Source organism: Ostrea edulis, chromosome 9 (genome assembly GCF_947568905.1).
Source record: "Ostrea edulis chromosome 9, xbOstEdul1.1, whole genome shotgun sequence".
NCBI classification, from domain to species: Eukaryota; Metazoa; Mollusca; class Bivalvia; order Ostreida; family Ostreidae; genus Ostrea; species Ostrea edulis.
The window spans coordinates 40,788,666-40,810,136 of record NC_079172.1 but is presented as its reverse complement, the minus strand read 5'-3'; the positions used below and the strand labels follow the sequence as shown (position 1 = coordinate 40,810,136).

At 34.7% G+C, this 21,471-nt stretch overlaps 1 protein-coding gene across 1 annotated transcript in view; it reads left to right on the top strand.

Annotated features, from left to right (window-relative positions):
* Nucleotides 1-21,471, top strand: part of LOC125660373 (uncharacterized) — a 250,437-nt gene that overhangs the window by 120,850 nt on the left and 108,116 nt on the right. Inside the window, exon 5 of the mRNA XM_056149213.1 lies at nucleotides 10,668-10,773. Coding sequence (XP_056005188.1) covers nucleotides 10,668-10,773 — 106 coding nt within the window. The remainder of the gene's footprint in view (nucleotides 1-10,667; nucleotides 10,774-21,471) is intronic.

The window sequence follows — 21,471 nt, the reverse complement described above, 5'->3', positions numbered from 1 at the left end:
AAACCATACCCATTTGTTGAACATACCGGTATTCATCAAAATGGTCATATTTTGGCCTCTTCAATCCCCTCCCCTTTTGGACGGAAATGATACAAAATTATGTCGCAACATTCCCTTTGAAAATTATCTGGATCCGCCCCTGGTGATTACTGAATTGATTGGTCTCTCAGTTGTCTCAAGAAAATAATGCACGTTAACAAACTGCGCAGGTCTTATCAGAATTTCGTTTTAACGTCATAGATAAAATGTGCACTCCTTACGGTATGTTTTCAAATGCGAAAGCTTACTCACGGTGAGTATGACCGGTCAACAAGGGATGCTTACTCCTTCTTGGAAATTGGTCCCACCTCCGGTGTCTGTCCTGTTCTCCATTTTGTATTCTTATACAGGGTTTTTAAGGTCTTGATTTCAAGGGCCGGGGTCTTTCCAATTGGAAAAAATAACGAGGAACATTTGCTTGAAATTGGGAAAAGTTTTCCTTGGATACAAAGTTAGGAGAAAACCAAACCAGTGCATTAAGGAATAATTGAACTCCTTCAGACTTGCAACTTGATCAAAGCTTACCTCATCTTAATAAGCAGAGACCAAAAATTAGGTTTACTTACAATTTTGAAGCGAGAGGCCCGTGAAGAAGATTTATGAACAATAAATAAAAGCTACCCTGCTTTGAATTGTTTTTATTGCTTGGGAATTTGAAGCAAACATTAAGAAAAATACTTAACGTCTCAACTCATGGATAGATTACATGTAAGTGTGAGTTGTGTTCAATTTGTTTGACGTACACCGGACGCTAGGTTTGTCTTAGCAGTCGCAGTTACGTAGAAAGAAGAAAACCCCGAGTTTTATGTATTGGTATATTGTCTAAAATCAGACGCATTTTGGAATTTGTTTTGTTCACATTCCCCGTCCTTCTGAAGAAAATTGAGATTGAAGAGGCAGCCGAAAGCAAGACAACCAAGTCAAGCCATTATGCAAATTTGGAAGCGTTTGCTGCAGACAGCTAAAATTACAAACCACTTTAGTATCATGACATAACCAGCTAAAAGTCATTAGTACATTGTTAAATTGGGTGGATTTTTTTTTTTATTTCGACAAGTATTTTCACTAAGCGACTACATAAATATACGCTTGTCAGTATTTTTTATGTACTGGTTCGTACTGCGATAAGCAAAGCCAGCTGCCATATTTTGAACTTCGATAATCGTAATAAAATGTTAAACGTTAAGGTGACTCCATACTCGCAGTTTTATCTGATACAAGTTTGAAAAGTGTATTTATTTCCATTCATTAGAGTTAAAACTAACAAATTATCAAATAAAATACATAGGTCATCACACTTTTTAAGATGAGAGACGTACAGAAACAGAATCATATATCACCGTCAGAAAATTGCTATTTTCCTTAAACAACGTTATCAAATTTTCATAAAAACTGGTTATGACCATATAGTAACATTCATAACAATTTCATGAAACTATATCTTCACAAAAATATACAAAATGTCTGTAAAAAATAAAGGAAATCTATCACATAATAGACTAGATAAAGAAATCAATAGAAACAGAGTTATTGCCCTTGGATTCAATATTTTGACATGTTTCATTGATTATTCCTCGATAACTTAGACTTTTAAAATAGTTTATTTCTAACAAGATTTTTTACAATAAGTATCGGAAAATACTCCAACAAAATTTATGTTCGTATCATGCATAAATCTAAATAAATAATTGATTTTGCAAATTCTGATGACATCACAGGAGGGTGGAATTACTTTAAGTGAAAATATTCCCATGCAATCATTTGGTTTTCCGTAGTTTTATAGCATCCTCCTATCTAAATGGAGTAGTCCCATCAGTTGTTCACGTTTGTACGATTTGGACATGAAAAAGCAACTTCAAAATGCTTTTTTTTAAAAACAGTGAAGAGTAAGAAAATGAGTACATGATATTCTGATCAGAAGTTTTTGTGTACTATACAATTCTTGATATTTTTGAGATCATGCGATACCTTATCTACCCTAGAAGTATAATTATAGTCACTGATCCCCGTGGGGTGGGGGTGGGGGGGTCAAGGTGAATATTGTAGTTCAAGTGTAGCTAAAGATTCGAATTCACCGAAAAAACGTCAATAATTGTTTCATCATATGATTAGATATATACCTGGTGTGAGAGCCTATAAAACGACACCTGTTCAGTCATCTGTGTAATTAAAGTCATTGTTTAACCTTTTTTTTTAAAGTATCTACAAATCTAAGAGGGGGTCAGAGTACTACACATATATCTGCTTAGACGGATACGTTTTACACTGAAATCGTATTCATTATGGAATGATTAATGAAAAAATGACTTAACCTATACATACATGTTGTACTCATTTCAACGGGGCAAGTCCTTGTGATTCAATTTCAAGAAAATATTGCTGTTAACGCATTTTTTTAAAAATACAATACATCAAAATAATGTAAGGAAAGACAATCACTACTATTTTACTTTTTCAAAAAGCAACAGTGCTGTTGTTCATGACCAACTTTAATTTGTCCAAATAGGAAAGTCTATCCAGTAACTACCGGTATGTGATATATCATTACTCCCGTTGTCAGAAGAGATATTCCGTACATGTAAGTGTTCTCGTAATTTTTGTGACCTTGAATTTGAATGACCTTAAGTTTTGTTGCTCATCTAAACAATTTTGCCGATAGTCTCATCAAGACGTAATATATAATAAGAAGGCTATGGATATTTTGGCAGCGGAATTATGCACGTTTGCCTACATAAAGATAAAAGATCCATTAGCTTTCAAGTTGAGGACCTATCATTTATATATGATTGTAAAAGATATACGACCCTCGAGATGTCGATAGGATTTTTCTGGCTTTGTGACTTCATAATCAAACGTACATGTATATCTCCAATGTTTTTGGCTTTGGTATCTTTTACAAATTACCTTGATAGCCATTTCCTCCTGAATGCGTTGCAGTTGTGAACATTGCGCGTATGAATCTTAATGAATATAGTGCGCCTATTTTAACGGAATATTTTTCAGAAGTATGAAGTTTGCCGGTGTGAAGCGTCACAGTTCATACCCTCGTGTTTTTACAAAATTAAATTTATTTTAAGAAAGCGATTTCTAAAAATGTGTTACACACAGAGTTTCCACATCCCGGGTATATTTCGAATGCCTTTCACACGATATAAGCATTAACACGGGGAGATTTGATTACATCGTACATGTACAATATTTATATGATTATACCGAGTATATAAATACACTGATGTCACGAATTTCGCACTGTTTATACAAGATCTAGGTCCTGTGGATCATATGCTGAATCGAAATAACTAGACTGTTATTTCTTAAATGTACCTGCAAGTGTCAAAACGTAAGATTTTTACCACTTCTTTTCAGGTTTTTTCCTGGAATTGTCAGTACTTGCTTATTGCTTTGATAATATACCTGTTGTCAGCAAATCGTTAGTTTGTTTGACGTCAGCGTCTCGCATACATAGATAAACTATTGTAATCGAACTTTTGTAACAAACTGCCGTTAGGGCGAGCGTATTTTATGACCAAAAACGTTTGAAATGTTTTTTGGCATCTTCAGTGTGAATTTTGTTTTTATACTGTTGTAAAAACACACAAAAAATATACCTGACCTGTACATCAATACTTGTTGGATTTTCAGCACATAAAAACTCCGCGGTGGTTTGGAAATAAAATTCTGTATAAATGCAAGAGTTTGTGGTGGAAATGAAAATTTATTTCGTGCTGGGTTAAATGCAACTGATTCTGATGCTCCTAATAAACCCATTAAGTTAATTTAAAGCTTTGATTTAAATATCAGTTTTCAACTCTTTTTTTTAAATAATGCCACTAATTGATTAGTTTATTGAATAAGATAAAATTCGCTAATTTGTGTCAACGGCTGCATATTTACCTGTTTTGTTCTAAAAATACAACCGACCCAACCGGGATTGAACCCTTCACCCATGAAACCCCAATCATTTAGCATTGAGCTACAAGATATCAGATATTTTATTGACCTAACAACAGCCCCGGAAGGCATTGATAACAAAACAAAGTATAATTTAAACATTATTTCACATAGAAATTCAACAATACATGAATATTGATAAATGCACCCTATATAACATTTTGTCAGGTTTTCATTAGGGTCGTGCCAACAGATCTGGAAATGGTGCATACCTGTGAATAAAACTAGAAATACATATTAGACATAGTTCTTAGCGTGCGTGTGGTACACATATGTGTAGCTGGGGAGTGGTAATTAAATTTGTCGGGACATTTCTCGTCGTGTATCGAATTCCGATTTAAACCGATTAATCCAGCTTCCTCGTAAATCTGCGATTCGACATTATTAATGTTATAACCCTCTAAATTGCTTCAGAAATAATGACATAATTCAATTTACCATCTTTGTTAATATGTTTCCTTTCTCTGTGGATTTCCCCGTCATGGGAAGTGAAATTGCGCGGCGGAGAGAAAATTGTCCTGTGATTCTGGAAATGTATCCGGGTCAATGGAACTCTTGAATCTAATACGAATGCATGTAAATTACACAATTATTACAGAAGTGTTCCAGTGTGTCAGAAGGTCAAACCGAATGCGACGTATCCCAATATTGTAGTTACACCAGAGCAGTAATTGATGCATTCCAGGACAATGTCAGTTCATGTATGCTACGTAGATTACGAAAGTACAGGGAAAAAAATCTTCAATAAAATCCATATTTCAGGAATTAAACCGGCGTTTTAATATATATGAAGAAATTAAATCCTGGAATAATCGTTTGTAATTACATTAATAAAAATTCCTCTCTTTTTAGCTCACCTGACTCAGAAGGTCAAGTGAGCATTCGTCTCAACTGAAAGTTTGTCCTTCACGTAGCTTGTGTTGAATTTTGTTGCCAAAGTGTTAAACTACAAAAAGGATAAATAGGAATACACAGGTTGAAACATTTTTACGAATCGTTCTATCAATGACAAAACAAAGCAAGACAGCGGAACATTAACTGGCAAAATTGAAAAAAAAATACACCGTTGTCACAAACAAGACATAAAATTTTGAGCGCAGATGACCTTGAAAACATTGGAATGAAAACGTAGTTATCTCCACCTCGATGGGGCCGAGAAAAAACTCCGGATGTCCCAGGGTTTGAGATATTGAGGTTAGAGTACATAAAAAAATGTTATTCGACATATCCAGGATATTCGAGATACTGATGTTCGGGGTACCGAAATTCAACTGTGTACACATACAGTGCATATAACCAATTTCATATTTTGTAATGCATTGATGATCATTGAAAACTTGTAGTAAAGTATAAAACATATATTTAAATATCATAACCGACCTAAAGAATGATTGTATGTCACTTCGCAAAAAATAAAGAGATAAATAAAATAAACCTGAGGTTTTTCAAAAGATCATCATTCAGTATCGTGCTCTAACGTTTTGAAGATTGCAATGAACATGAATTCCATTAATATTTATCAATTAATTTCCGTTGTATCGGACTAATATCTACCTCTCTTCACGTGATTTTGCTATTTATAGTAATAAGGTGGTTTGGTTCTATTTATAGCAATAAGGTAGCGCGGGCCATTGTGTAATTCTTTTTAAAATAAAATTAATCTCAACTTTTTACAAATTATCTATCTCAGTTCATATATATATATATATATATATATATATATATATATATATAATGGATTACAATTCAGTTAGCAAAATGGCATTGTAATCGTAGGATCACAATGACGTAAATTAAAGGTTTTGATTAGTATCAATACCTATTATATGTATTATGATACGTAATAGCAAAATTAATTGAAATTCACTTCAAAAACTGCAATTTCAACCCGATATTTCCATGGCTGTCTTCCCAGAATGACACCTACCCATTTTGTTGTCATATGAAATGTTTTGACTAACATATGACTATTACGAACGCTGTATATTTCCAATCTTGTCAGTTAATTGTTCCCCGGTCTTATTCCGGCATCTGTATGTAAAACAGATTAAATTTTGTTCAACACATAAAGCAAGAGTGGGCTCTCAGGAGAGATCCATGTCTCATATGAATAATTTACTATTACAAATTACACATGATTAGAATGCGGGTCTCACTAATCAGAGAACCCTACAGAGCTCCAGAAAATCATTGGATAGATTTTTTTATTATTACAAGAGTGTAAACTGCTTTACTGCATTGATTATTGATAATGATACATATATCAATCAAACACACAAATACATCTATAACCCGTTTTATTTATTTTATTTGAGAGAAAATGACCTCCCGTCATCGCGATCCCGATCTAATTAATGAATTGGTGGAGATAACGACCCGTGATCAATCTCATAACTCCTATGGGGAATACAAAATTAAGAGTTGGGCAAACACGGACCCCTGGATATACCAGAGTTGGGATCAGGTGCATTTGAGGAGTAAGCCTAAAATCAAAGTTTCGTGATAATTCACATTTACTGAATCATTCATTGACATGAAAAAATTAGCATTTCTACAAATTCGACATATCCCGATTTTATATATGAGAAACAATTATGACCGGATTGGGACCCAGAGAATATTCAAAGGGATCTGTGTCCCAAGCTTAAGTTTGTATCGTTTCCCCCCAAATATCGTAAGCTTAATTAAAGTTTACATCATCAATATGGTTAAACAGTTTACACACTTGTAATAATTGAAAATCCTTAGGGTTCTCTAGAATTTTCTAAGGTTCTTTATTTAGTAGGACTGTTAGAATGTTAATCAGCTCCTCGGCAATTTTTAGAGGAGGTCTACTGGCCACAACAACCAATATTGACCTTATGCTAAACCAAAAGTATAGGGGATGTCGTGCATTACGTAATATATTTTATTAATTACAAGTGTACATTGCGTGAATCAGTGGAAACTAGAGATTGATGAGACTGATCACTGTTCGTTATCTTCGCCTTTTATACGCAATAGAGTGTTCTGCGTATGATCAGTTTTTAAATCGAGGCAGGCTACTTACAAATAAGTTGATGTTACAAGGATTTAAATAGTCTCGTTAAAAGGCAGCATTTTGCAAATCTGTGATTGTCATAACAATCTATTTGCCCATATAACCTGTCATTAGGTCAAACGCTGTCTGACGTGTTTCATACCAATTGTTAGGCCATTCTTGGCACACTGATTCTGACTGCGGATAACTCCGTTTATCTGATCAATATATAGGGCTCACGACGGGTGTGACTGGTCGACAGGGGAAGCTTACGACTCCTAAGCACCTGATCCCACCTCTGGTATGTCCAGGGATCCGTGTTTGTCCAACTCTATATTTTGTATTGCTTATAGGTGTTATGAGATTGCTCACTGTTCGTCATCTGCACCTTTTTGTGGTAGGGATTGCGTAGATCTGTAGGTAATGGTGGTGTGCTACAAGATACCATCTACCGTATGCCTGTACAGAGTGTGCCATATCTTATACTATTTCATAATGTTGCAATCGAATCACCTTGGTCGAGTTCATGTTAGATGTAGGGTAGCAAAATCTGCCGAAGTTTGCTGATTGATAACTGATGTCGCCTACTTTGTAGTTGACATGAGCCGAAAGCTCAAGTGAGCTTTTGTCCGGCGTTTGTTCGTCCGTCCGGAAACTTTTTTCTTTTTCTCCAGAGCTGTTTCGATCAAACTTGCCATCCTTGGGTGAAATGAATTCAAGTTTGTTCAAATGAAGAGCCATTCTCCCTTCAAAGGGAAGTTTTTAAAAAAAAAAAAAGGGGGAAGGCAGAAATAGGGTGGGTCATATAAAATCTACTCAAGAACAACTACTTGATAAGCCAAAAAAGTTGAAATTTGCATGAAAGCTTCCTGTTCAATGTAGATTCAAATTTGTTCAAATTTTGGTTCCCGGGGGTAGGGTGAGGCCACAATGGGGAATCAAAGTTTTGCATGGGGATATAAGAAAAATTTTAACCATGTACTTGGATTTTGACCTACTTTGAAGAGAAATTAACCTTGCATTAGCAATATCCTCTGAACTGTTTAAGATGGAGCTTTCATATTTTGTATATAGATTCTTTACATCATGCCATGGTTTGTTTTTTTTCATGGAAATAAAGGTTGCAAAAAAAAAATCTTTTAAAAATCACAACAGCAGGACCAAGGTGGCTCATGTGAGCAATGTGGCCCATGGGCCTCTTGTTTTTATTTGTATACTGAATGAAAGGTAAATGTAAATGAGTTTTACATGTGGAAAAAGTATACAAACTATCGATATTTTCATAAACTCAGAATAAATCAATGTGAAACACAACGATAACGAAACTTCGTGTCATCTAGACTGAGTTTCATATCAGAAATTTCCATATTCCGTAATATTGATTTGACCTACTTTTGTATATATATAGCATTTTCTTTTCTTTCAAACATAATCATCCGTATTCCATTTTATATGATTTTTTCTCTCAAGTATCCTTTTATATATATATAACACCTTTCCCTTTTATCTGTACTTTATATTGTTTTCTTCAGGGATTGTATCTTAAAGACACACACGTGACAAGGCTATCAATTTGTCATACTTTAACCTTAATGCCGGCGTTATCGATATTTTCTGATAATAACTTTTTTGCACTCGTGTTACTTTCTATTGGTTCTGTACTCGTACGCTGTTTTCAAACGAAATAGGAATTCACATATCCTATGCTAATATATAGATAGTTATTTTGATAACAGCATTAACCAACAATTGTTCTTTATACTAAGTCTAAAATCATTTGATTCGGCAAGGAGATTTTTATCTCTATACATTCTATGTATGGAACAAGAGTCCGTGTAGGTGTGCTTCAGCCTTTTTATCGAGCCTATTCAAACAAAAGTAATTTTGATGAAAGTTGCGTGGTGGCCTACACTTTTCTGCATAAAAACGTATTCATATTTGCTTAATGCATCTTTTAGTAAATGTAAGAAAACACTAATTACTTATTTGCATGTTATGAACATATTTTATTGATATAAATCAAAAGGAATTGTTGCAAACACGTTCTGACAACTTCCTAGATCCTCTCCCTGGAGACAACAGATGCGCCATATTGCTTACGTGTTGTGAAAATTATCAAATAAAATTATCAAATAAAGTACTTGAATCTACAAGATATGTGTGCAACAGCAAAAATATTGTAATTCAGCTCTAAAGTAAAAGATAAGTATTTATAATGTGTAAAATCTAAATATAGGAGTATTTTGATTATTAGAATGCCTTTTAGCCATTCAAGATTTCTTTTTTTATCAAGTACAGTTTTGGGGCATACTTAATTTTGAGTTGGAATTTAGGGACGAACGTGTAAAGTGAAAGCGAAAGAACACAATCATACGCATTGTCCGGAAGTGAAATGTATCTATATTAAAACTTTGTACCATGCTTCCGCTCCAAAATAAATGTGTTTGTCTCCGATATCCAAATTTACGAAAACGATTAGGACAACCCTGGCATGAAACCATTTTTATTTTTTTTTTTTTTTTCATTTTTTTTTTGTTTTGTTTTGTTTTGTTTTGTTTTGTTTTTTTTTTTTTTGCTTGTACTTTTCCTAATCTGTATTTCATTTTGTATATTATTTTAAACGAGTTTAACACATTGGAAGGACATTAAAAAATTACATCGCCGACTAAATTTAGCAACATATCATAGGAGAATGATGAGTATTGTTTTTTTTTACCATCACGAGAAGCGATGCATTAAGAATTTAAGATGCTTATTAAATAAAAACGTTCCTCTTCATCAATGAACATGTCGCCGAAAAATCAATTGACGTATTAGACTTGAACAAATGGCATGGATTGGATGAAAACTCGCCACGTATTCGTCAAAATCTCGGTGACGATTTGTGATTATTTCTATAAACATGAAGTTCTATTCTGCGGAATAATGCGTCATAATAAAGACAAATCGGAACATCGTGATAAATCACAGATGTTCTTAGTTCCATTTTGCAAAACACAATTATAGAGTCTGGATTGTTATTCTTGAAGGAAAAGGAATATTGAAAAAGTATAACTATAATCGATTGAGCCGGCTAATTTGAGGGATTCAGAAATTAAGGTAATGAATTCAAATTTGAAATAGCCGTGCCGAAGATAGGTGCCCATTTTGCCATTATAGTGAAATAGGAGACACCCCCGCTTAATCAACTTTAATTCAAGCCCCTTGTCAATAAATCTATATCATGATTAAGCAGGTTTTTGATATAGATTCTATTTTTATCCATCCCAGAATGTATCTAGAACGATTTCTTAATGAGACCGCGTGTAAGAAGAGCTCCATTTGAAGGCCAACGGATGACGAACAATTATTTCTTTTTTATTTATTCAGTTTTTGTATCGTTAAAGCATTTGGAAATTACAATTTCCGAAACACCCTGTATTACGTCATTTGTAATTTCCTTTGTGAACTTGAAAATAGCATATCAAAAGTCAGACAGTTAAAATTAACAAGTGCGCTTTTTTTTAACCTAGTTTAAATATTTTCCGTTCATCTTGAAGTGCGAATGAGCATTGTGAATCACTTAAGCACATTTTCTATACAGCTTCTATTGAAATTACGTTGTTTTTAATTAGATTTGACGTTTGTTGATTTGGTTGTTCGGCTGTTATTTTTTCAGCAGACGGTACCGGCGGAATCGCTCTCCAGTCATGATCGACACAAGACCAGGATGAGTCTACGAAGAGATCGGTCCAAACACCGAAACAGCTGCGTGCCGGAACAAGGTAAGAATCAGGCGCGGATCCAAAAAGAAAGGGTTACCAGCCCATTATTTTGTTTTGATGGATAATTTTTGGTCACTGATAACGATCATGGTATCTGGACATTTTGGTTTAACTGTACCTGTGCTAAGTACAGTGCAACCGAGCATGTTATGCAAGGGATGTGACACTTCAGTCACCCAATAAAATTAAATGTCGAATTTAATATCTGCGAATAATAATTTTGAAATCTATTTTCATTGGAACAAATCGGGCATTAACCATCAGATCTAATCTGTAAAAAAAAAAACTTTAAAAACAACAACAACAAACAAATCCGACGAAGTGAAATTATTTCTATATCTTTGAAGTTTGCGCTTTGTCATCCTGGGTCCAAAATGTGATATTCAATATGTTCTGTACCTTTGATTTAGGCTTAAATGATTAAAAGATTGGTTGTACATTGCTTAAGGTCCCACTAGAGATTTTTTTTTACTCATGGAGACGTTATCGTTGCCGGTGAAGGGCTGCATAATTTAGGTCTATGCTGAGCGCTTATGACCATTGAGCAGGGAGGGATCTTTATTGTCTGCTGTGAAGAGCGGTGCTTGTCGGGTACCGAGGACCTATTCTAACCCGGATCCCCACGGGATGAGTGGACTGGCTTACGGCCTTTGAACACGGAGAGATCTTTAACGTGCCACACCTGCTGTGACACAGGGCTTCCGTTTTTGCGGTCTCATCCGAAAGACCACCCCCATTTAGTCGACCTTTCCAACAAGGAAGAGATACTGAGGACCTATTCTAACCCGGATCCTCACGGGATAAATGAAAGGAAAACACAAGTGAAGAACAACACAAGATACGGTGATGACAAGTACAATTCAAAGTCTTTAAAACCTACACAGGAAGTCGCCATGCAGCCATGGATGAGGACATGCACATTATGTCCGATCGGTTAAACAAAATCCATCCTCTCGTTTTCGATCGATGTGGCTGTGTTAGACATATTGTGCTATGGAAATTGTAAATCACCCACAGGCAATGCTTCTGAAATTAACATTCAAACTGTTCTAAGACTTATGCTGAGAATGCAGAGTGGCCGTGGCGATGTGGAATTGGCTATGCTGCCAATGTTGGCAGCTGTACACGCCAGTAACCCGAAGGCTGTTTTCATCTCAATCTTTCGATTATTCGGCGGGTTTTTTTTGTTTGTTGTTTTTGTTTTTTACTTTTCAGTAAAAATCGTACGTACAGTGATACCTGTCTTTCCTAGCCTTGCCATGATATTGATTACATCTCATTTTACACGAGTATCGTTTAGTTATGAATATTTGGTTACATTGTATCACGGGTAGATTGTAATTGAACATCAGTGTGTGCTCCCTTTGTATCATACTTACTGCAGATGAAGAGGTCTGAATCTGAATTTTTTTCTTGCCTCAGAATTTCAGTTGGAGCATTAAAAGTTGGATTAACCTTTTTAATTTTTTTGATGACCAGAAACCTAAATTCTATACACAACTTCGAACAAATTGATGGAGGCGTGTTTAAGAATGATTCCGTGTTCTGATTTGGAAAAGATAGCAACTGAATTTATGACTTTACATCAAAATTAGTTCTAAGCCTCTTCTACATGCATTTGTATTATAAATTAGAATTCTTGTCTGGGGTATAAATATTGACAATCAAAAAATGGTAAAATATTCTAGATCTGTATAGCTTTTGTGATTAACATGAATCTTCTACCACAAAACCCCTTTCTAAATTCTTTGACTTGATATTTACATACATCATGAATGTACATGTATATAATTAAACAGGGGATGCTTACTCCTCCTAGGCACCTGATCCCACCTCTCAGTCTGTTATATCCAGGAGTCCGTGTTTGCTAAACTATCTATTTTGTATTGCTTATAGGAGTTATGAGATTGATCGCTGTTTGTTATCTTCACTACACATGCCTACATGTACAGTGAAACTTCTCCAAACCGGCCCCTCAGAAAACCGGTTCTCCTTGAATATCGGCCGATTTTCGAAGTCCCGGCAGAAATCTTAACATTTCCTTACAAAGAAAGTCTTACAAAACCGGCCACCCCTGAAAACCGGACATCGGCCACTTTTTAAAGTACATTTGTTAACAAGCATGTGTAATTTACCCTTAACATACCGGCCACTTTTTGAAGACAAGAAAGGTTTGGCCAGAGGAAGATCAAGATCGTCTAGGTGTGCAAATTGACTGACCGACCGGTCAGGTGGGAAATTATCGACCGGAGGTGTGAAAAACACTAGCGGCCTCTTTATTTTCTAATGTTTACCTGTGCTGTCAAGGGTGTTAATTGACACTTAGCTAATCCAAGAGACCCTTCCAAATTCTGTACAAAATGTAAAAAACAGTTGGGAACATATCGAATGAATACAGTATCAGACGCCATATTGTTACATTACATTACCGTATGGATATAAGCGGTAGTTAATAAAGAACAAACCCATGACTGTTAATGATAATTATTAAAAGATAGATTAATTTTCTTGGTTTCCATAGACTTAAAATTCCAAAGAAATATTCAAATTACAATTTAATTTTTACTACTGTACTTTTTAAAAACGTCAAAACAAAATTGTTAATGACATAAGCGATGAATGTAAACAGAGTTTTTATAGGTAAGAGGAATTCCAATAATAGGCCTCTGTGTTTTCGTTATGTATCCTGTTATAGATTTTCAGTTGAAAATTAGATGATTTCAGCGAGAATATTTCTTGTAATTCATAATTACCTTTAGGTACAAGCGGACTAATTTAATCTCCACCGATAATTGATCATAGATCACCAGATGAAAGTGAACAGTACCTACTTTGTGAATATTGAGATAAAACGTCTATAATTGCTAAATTCTCGGTATACCGGCCATCCCTCTAAACCGGCCGTTTTTTTTCAGTCTGAGAGCCGGCCGGTTTAGAGAAGTTTCACTGTATATCACGATGACCATTCAGTTTCAAAAAATGCCCATGAAGTAGCGTAAGGATTATGTAATGCTTATCCCTCTTGTGACGAGTGAACAAGTCCTCGTGGATATGCCCACATGCAGAAGTCACCAAGAGCCAGTACTAGAAAAGAACATGATATTTCCCCCATTTATTATTTTTTTTACATGAAGGTTTACGATGGTCACATGTCTATCACGTATACTACCGAGGGTTTACGATGAGCACATGTCTATCAGGTATACTACCGAGGGTTTACGATGGGCACATGTCTATCAGGTATACTATCCAATATAAAATCAATATACATGGAGTTATGACACTCCGGTGTCAAGTTTAACAATGACAAGAGATATTACAGAGATAAAAAACACGAGACCTTGTGTTTTTATTCTCGATTTTTTTTGGTATAAATACAATTCGTACCGGAGATCTTTGTTTCCATTGCTCGTTAACCAAGTTAATCAGGTTATTGGTACAATTTCCCTAATGCTTGATATTCATTTACTTCTTTCATTTGTAATATGCACCACATTTAAGACAAACTTCAATTACATTCTCATATACTTTTACATCTAGGAATGTCCTGAATATTCACATTTTTAAGACTATGTATAAGCATATATTTACTCTATTCTCTTGGATTCGGGGTAGAACCGTATTCTGAATGCGGTATTTGGAGTCGTTTTTGTAAATTCGATATGGACTATTGATATAAACTTAAAATCAGATCGACTAGTCAATTTTGTTCTCGTTCTTAGTATAGCAAATCGGTCGCCTTGGTCATGTAGGAATAGTACCCGGATGTTGATTACTGTAACAGATGGCAGTGACAACTTCCGGGTGTCAATCGCTACTCTACTACGCGGTGTTACATGACAAACTTTAAAGCGCGAACTGGATTTATCATCACTTCGAAATGATGAATCATTTACTGAGAGTAGAAATTATTTATCACTATAAATCGTGATAGTGATAAATGGTTTTGAATCTCCCTTTATACTTGGTGGTATAATGGACTTGTCAATTTCGTGATAGTTGATCAGAACAACAACAAACATTTTAAATTACATGATGGATGGGTGTGTGGTTTAACACTGAAAAAAAAATGACCATATCAAAATTAAACCCAACAAAATCTTTTGATCGAGTAAAGGTCTAGTTCTTGTATACAAAGTGCAAGAGAACACCATCGTGATGCTGAGTGAATTCATTGCAGATTATAATGGTTTCTTGATATCCCATCAAGTTCAATGTAATTTCAAGAACGGGTGTCGACACTGTACGGAAATCAATCTCCAACCGGAAATAAATGGTCGTGCTCGAACTTTTTATCAAAGCATATGGAGGTCAACGACCTCTGATGGGGACAAGGCAACTTGTGCTGGTTCTCTACCCCTTGTCGAAAAAAAAGAAGCGCATGGTACATGTACAAATAGATTCTCGAAGGAATCAGTCTTAAGTGCAATGATGAACACCAAAGAAAATTAACTGCGACACAGATCCTTATGGTTGGAGTGCTAATGGTATCAACAATATTTTGTTTTCTTATCCGTTACAGAAACCCCATAAATTATTCTAAAACACCGTGTTATGTATGTGGAATTCTTCGTTGGAATCATTGGCAATTTAGAGCGGTATTGTTTCTGCCGGTTCCTCGAGGTTTAGACAAAGTATCGCATCCGCCGTCGATCGTTTCAATGGCTTTGTACTAACCTGCTGATACATCACTTTATCTAGTGGTAAACAGGAAAGTAAAAGTGCACACACTCCACCTAGAATCCTGTAAAATGTTCCTAGCCTTTAATTAAATTTTTCTTTTCTTAAAATCAGTTCAACAACGAATCGGTAGAGGTGTCATTCCTTTATTAAATGTAAATGCGCTTTCTTTACCCCTAAATATCCCCACCCTCGTGTTGTTAAACATCCCCACCCTCGCGTTGTTAAACATCCCCACCCTCGCGTTGTTAATGGTGTCTGGGGCTCTGCGTTAGGATGATTGTTTACTTTAAGAAAGCATTTTTTATGTTCATTTTTTTTTGCATGATGCATTGTGTATTAATCCCGCAGTCAGTGTGGTTTATAGGAAACCATACATTATAATCGGGAGAGCTCAGTGCGGGTAAAGCGATGTGTCTCCTGTCAGTGAACAGTCTAGTTATCAAAAAAGCAATGTCAGATATTGTAAATAAAAAAATCTTTCATATGATGTTCAACCAATTACAAAACGATGACAGACAGCGGGCAGTCACACTAATTAGGGTCTTCTGTTTTAGTGGATTGATTACAAATGCAATTAGTGATTTTGATAACGAACATTCAAGTGTATTGTTAAATCAAAACCTGATGACTAACAAATGTTACGTAAAATTGCCCCGTGTATTGATTGTACAGAAGCACGTGGTTACTTGTGAATACATAGAAAAGGTGGGTGAATATAGAAAAGGTGGGTAAATCTATCATCGTAATAAGAAGTTCAACGCCCAAGGAAATGTTTGAAATCTTAGACCAGGAGGAAATAAAAGAGAACGCTTAATTATGGAAAGGAATGGCGTGCTGTAGAGTCTATTTCCTCATCCCTAAAAGGGGCACATGTTGTTGGTTTTTTTAAAATCTTTGTATTGACATTGATTTACACACATCATACTGAAGTATACTATATAGCTACCTTGCCTGGAATACTAATCATTATTGCCAAGCTCAACATGCGCGAACTTGTAATGATATCTTTTCAACTAGAATATTATAAACATTTCCCAATGGAATTACCGAAAAGACCATCACCCACAGATTCAGAACGACCTCTGACCATCACCCACAGATTCAGAACGACCTCTGACCATCACCCACAGATTCAGAACGACCTCTGACCATCACCCACAGATTCAGAACGACCTCTGACCATCACCCACAGATTCAGAACGACTTCTGACCATCACCCACAAATTCAGAACGACCCTCTGAAACAGGTTGCTTTAATCTTTGAAAAGATAGTGGAAATATATTACAATGAACACTGATGAATGTCCAGGCTACACTTAAGTAATGGGAAGACATGAGATCATTTATGACCAGACGGTGTGTTGCTACCTTGCACTCAGATTATTTGTCAAGGTCAAATCTGGTAACTGAGTAAATAGTCCATGAGATACATCTACCATTGATCGATTGATTGATTGTTTCTCGTTTAACGTCCTTCTTTAGAATTTATCACTCATATGGAGACGTCACCAAGACCTGAGAAGAGCTTCAAATTTAGGGGTGTTGCTAAAACGCGGAACGGAAAATATTGTATGCAATAATGATATGAGGTCAGTATTTCGTAAAATTAAAAGGCTTATTATGAACAAGGGAAGCAGAAATTACAGAGAGAACGGGAAGTTATCCACAGAATCCACCGTTCCATATACTCCATACTAATGCATGTTTATTTTAACACTATTTTACCATGAAAAATATTATGCAAGCGCCAGGGGCCTCCTTGGCCAAGTGGTGAGAGAGAAAAAAAGAGCATCGGGCTCAAAATCACTCGACCTCTCACCTATATCGGCGCGGGTTCGAATCCCACTCGCGCCGGTAAGTGAGAAATTTCCCAGTTTACTTTCGGAAGGTCGGTGGTGTCTTCCCAGGTACAGTGTATCTGGGTTCTCTCTTCCACCAATAAAAACTGGGCGCCACCAGATAACTGAAACATTTTTGAGTGTGGCGGAAAATCAATCAATAAGCAAGCGCCCTGTGGGTACCATTGTTTTTCTCGGCTTTGTCATTTTTTGCCCCCCCCCCCTTCCAATTGTGACAGTTTGTTGTTTCACAAATTATATAAAGAAAAATAAAATAAAATAAACATACTGGAAAAGACCTTTCAAATTTTATATCCAATGAATAACCCCCACCCCCCACCCCCCGAAAACAACATTGTAAAAGATAATTTTTTCAACAATTGTCCCCAAACATAGCCTTTTTAAATCGATCTTGCTTTTATTCGAACTAGATATTTTAAAGATAATTCAATTTGAATTTAGTTCTACACCTGGTATAATATACATTTATGTATCACATCAAATATAAAAACGAACGAGTCCGATGTACATGTATGTGAAAGGTTTGCTTCATTTGGGGTAAAATTTATGTGGAAGTTCGTACCTGCGGATTTGTGTTGAACCCGAAAAGAAAGATTGAAACAGAACCAATGAAAACTAAGGTGAAGTTTACGATCCATAGTAAGGAATTAACAGATTTACTTCATAATAAATATATCAAATATCTAAACGACTAACAGACAATTTATGCTTGATTGGAATTAAAAGGTCATCTAATTATTAATCTAAATATTAAGATACAAGTATTTAGTTTAGAAATAAACTGCTAGAAGTCCGCCCTATTTAGGATTGGAATGCTGCGATCACCAAGTCAAAATAATAAATCAAACACAAGATGTTTAACTTGTTGACTTAATAATGTTATGAATTATTGTTGTTTTATACATATCACACTCCCTGTTGTAGGTACATACATACACGGTATTATGTGTAAATACATGTACATGTGCGTTAATGACGTTTTGCCAGGAAGAGGGGGGGGGGGGGGCAATATGAACCACGTGTGTTGTTTCCATTCTTTACCCATAGGTGTCGCTGCTCGCTAACACATCTGTCAATGCCGAACTTTCAAAATTCTTGTAAAACGCTTTTTAAATTCTTACACAAAGGTTTACTTCGATTAATGAATTTTAAGGTAAAATTGTTTTACCGCTTGTAAACAAATTCCCAAAATTGATTTTAATCAAAATAAAGCAATGACTGACTAACGATGGTTAAGATTTAAAGAAAAGTTGATAATTCTAAAATTGCTGCCTTATTACACACTGACTTTTTCTGATTTTAAGAGAAATTCTTTTTCATCTAAGAAAAGGCATATTCTACACCAATTTATGTCTTTTCTCGTAATGATTTAAAGGATGTATTATGATATGATTGAATGTACATGATATGAGCCCAAGATGTTTAGATCAGGAATCAGACATGTCTGTGGTGTTGTATTTGGACTAAGCAGTACAATATGTCTTCGGTCAAAACCCCGAACATTCGACAGTATGAAGAATCGATGGCGATGTATCAGGGAATCAGACGGGTATCAAAATAACACACAGAATGAGTGCTTTGGGGTTGTCAAGAGGGCAAGTATCGCAAAGAAAAAAAAATAATGTTGGAGTCGATCTCGAATACAGATAATACGCATATTACATTCACTGCATTCATGAAAAACGGTGACAGGTCTCAATGACATCTGTCGATTATAACTTCATTCTAATGAATATATTTACTGAATTATAATGTGATATAATTTATAGCATTATAAAATGATATTTATAGCTTATAGTTATAGCATTACAAAACGATATGTATAGCTGATATCTATAGCATTATAAAACGATATATATAGCTGATATTATAAAATGATATTTATAGCATTATAAAACTATATATATATAGCTGATATCTATAGCATTATAAAACGATATATATATAGCTGATAGCATTATAAAATGATATTTATAGCATTATAAGATTATATTTAAAGCATCATAAAATTATATATTTATAGTATTATAAAATGATATTTATAGCTGATATCTATAGCATTATAAAATAATATTTGTACTGATATTTATAGTATTATAAAATGATATTTATAGCATTGTAAAATGATATTTATAGTATTATAAAGTAATATTTACAGCATTATAAAGTGATATTTTATAATCTGACTGCCTCTATCAGATAATACGTATTTCATAAGAAGAAACACATACCGGAATAAAATTAATTTTGGCATTCACTGATTTGTCGTTTATTCATTTTATTTATTTATCTTTTTTTTTCTTCATTTTTATAAAAGTAAAATTAAACACACAAATATTTAGTCCATGTGTTTATTTCCATAATAAATAAATGAAATCAGTTAAGGACAATTACGTCACATTCGCATTCTGATATTCCACATGATAATGGGGGGGGGGGGGGGGGGGGGGGGATTGCTATGATAAGATATTAAAATTCAATAGTTTCAAGGAAATTTATAATTTCTTTCCATTTACATAAGCATAAAAACAAATACAGTGGGTTTTTTTTTTTCCTTTTAAAGGGACTGGTTCACGATTTTTGATAAAAATATTTAGCATTTTTTATGTTAAACATTAAAAATGTAACTCATTTAATGCTGAAAGCCAAAATTTTGACCTTCTGAATGTAAGAATAAAAGCAATATTTTAGCCTTAAATCTGTGTTGTGTAAACAAAGACTCGAGTCTTTTCATGTAAACAAACAAACGGGTGAAATATTAATTTGTTATATAAAGCATCTTAATTTTGCATAGTTGCAAATTTTAACTTTCAGATGACACATTTTAACCAAAGAATGCTTAAAATCTGAAAGATATAATAAACTTAGATCGATATCCATTTCTCTTGAATACTTCGTAAACAATAACATACCGCAATCTTTTGTTTACCTCTCTAAAATGAGCTTCTGTGATAATGTATAACCTTAATTTTCATGTGATATCTTTTAAACACATTAGACAGTAGCTTTTGATCATTGAAAGTGAAAAACAATTTGGGGAAAATCGTGAATCAGTCCCTTTTAAACATCACATGAACATTCAACATACTGAATCGACGTATCTTCGTTAATTCGAAATATCCCTTACACCGGATCTATCAAATTCTGCAATTAAAGGGTTTTAAAAATACATTCCCAAATCTTATTTTCTAATATCATTTTTTTTAATAAACCATCATGGTGCGATACTACATCTTTATTTACATTTTGATATTCATAAGTAAACGTGGCAATTTAATACTTAGCATAATATTATGATTTACGTAAAGTTTTGCAAATTCCTTAAAAGTGGTCGATATTTTATATTTTCTCATTTATGTGATAATGAAGGTTCGGCCCTTCCTAGGAATTTGCCCGTGTCTTCAGAATTACAATGTTTATGAGTAGGCGAGAATGCTAATGTAGAAATTATGCTTGTAAGAGATTAAGCTAGACAATGGAGGGATATGTAATTCCGGATTATATACACCCTAATTTGATGAGGAGAATCCAAATCGTTTGCTGGCAGCGATCTACAGCAAACAGGACTGGACTGATGAGAAAAGCTAATCAGGTCTGACTATAGTATTGCTCATTAGTAAAAGCACTGGCATCAGGGAAGGGCGGCTTTAGAGACGTTTGTTAATTGGCAATTACGTACCATCATCATTACACATTTAGAATTTAACTGAGGTTTGATTGTGTACTAGTATGTGTATACATGTACAGTGTATATATTTAGAGCACAGATATCGTTTGGATTCAGATATATTTGTAATTGAGGTTAAACAAGCTGGTAAGACTTACGAGTCAATTCTTCACAACCAGCGTGAGATATAGATGTAAAACAAGATTTCCTTCACATTCCAAAAACAAGTTAATATTTACTTTCACCCAACATGTTTGTACATACAGTGTATTTTGTCCTTTGACCGGTTGACATGGGGATGCTTACTCCTCCTAGGTACCGGATCCCACCTCTGGTATATCAAGGGGTCCGTGTTTGACCAACTCTCTATTTTGTATTCATTGTAAGAGTTATGAGATTGGTCACTGTTTGTTATCTTCACCTCGTTGAAATACTTTAATATTTCTTTATTCGTTAGGGAACATGTTTTGAAACAATCCAACTTGATTT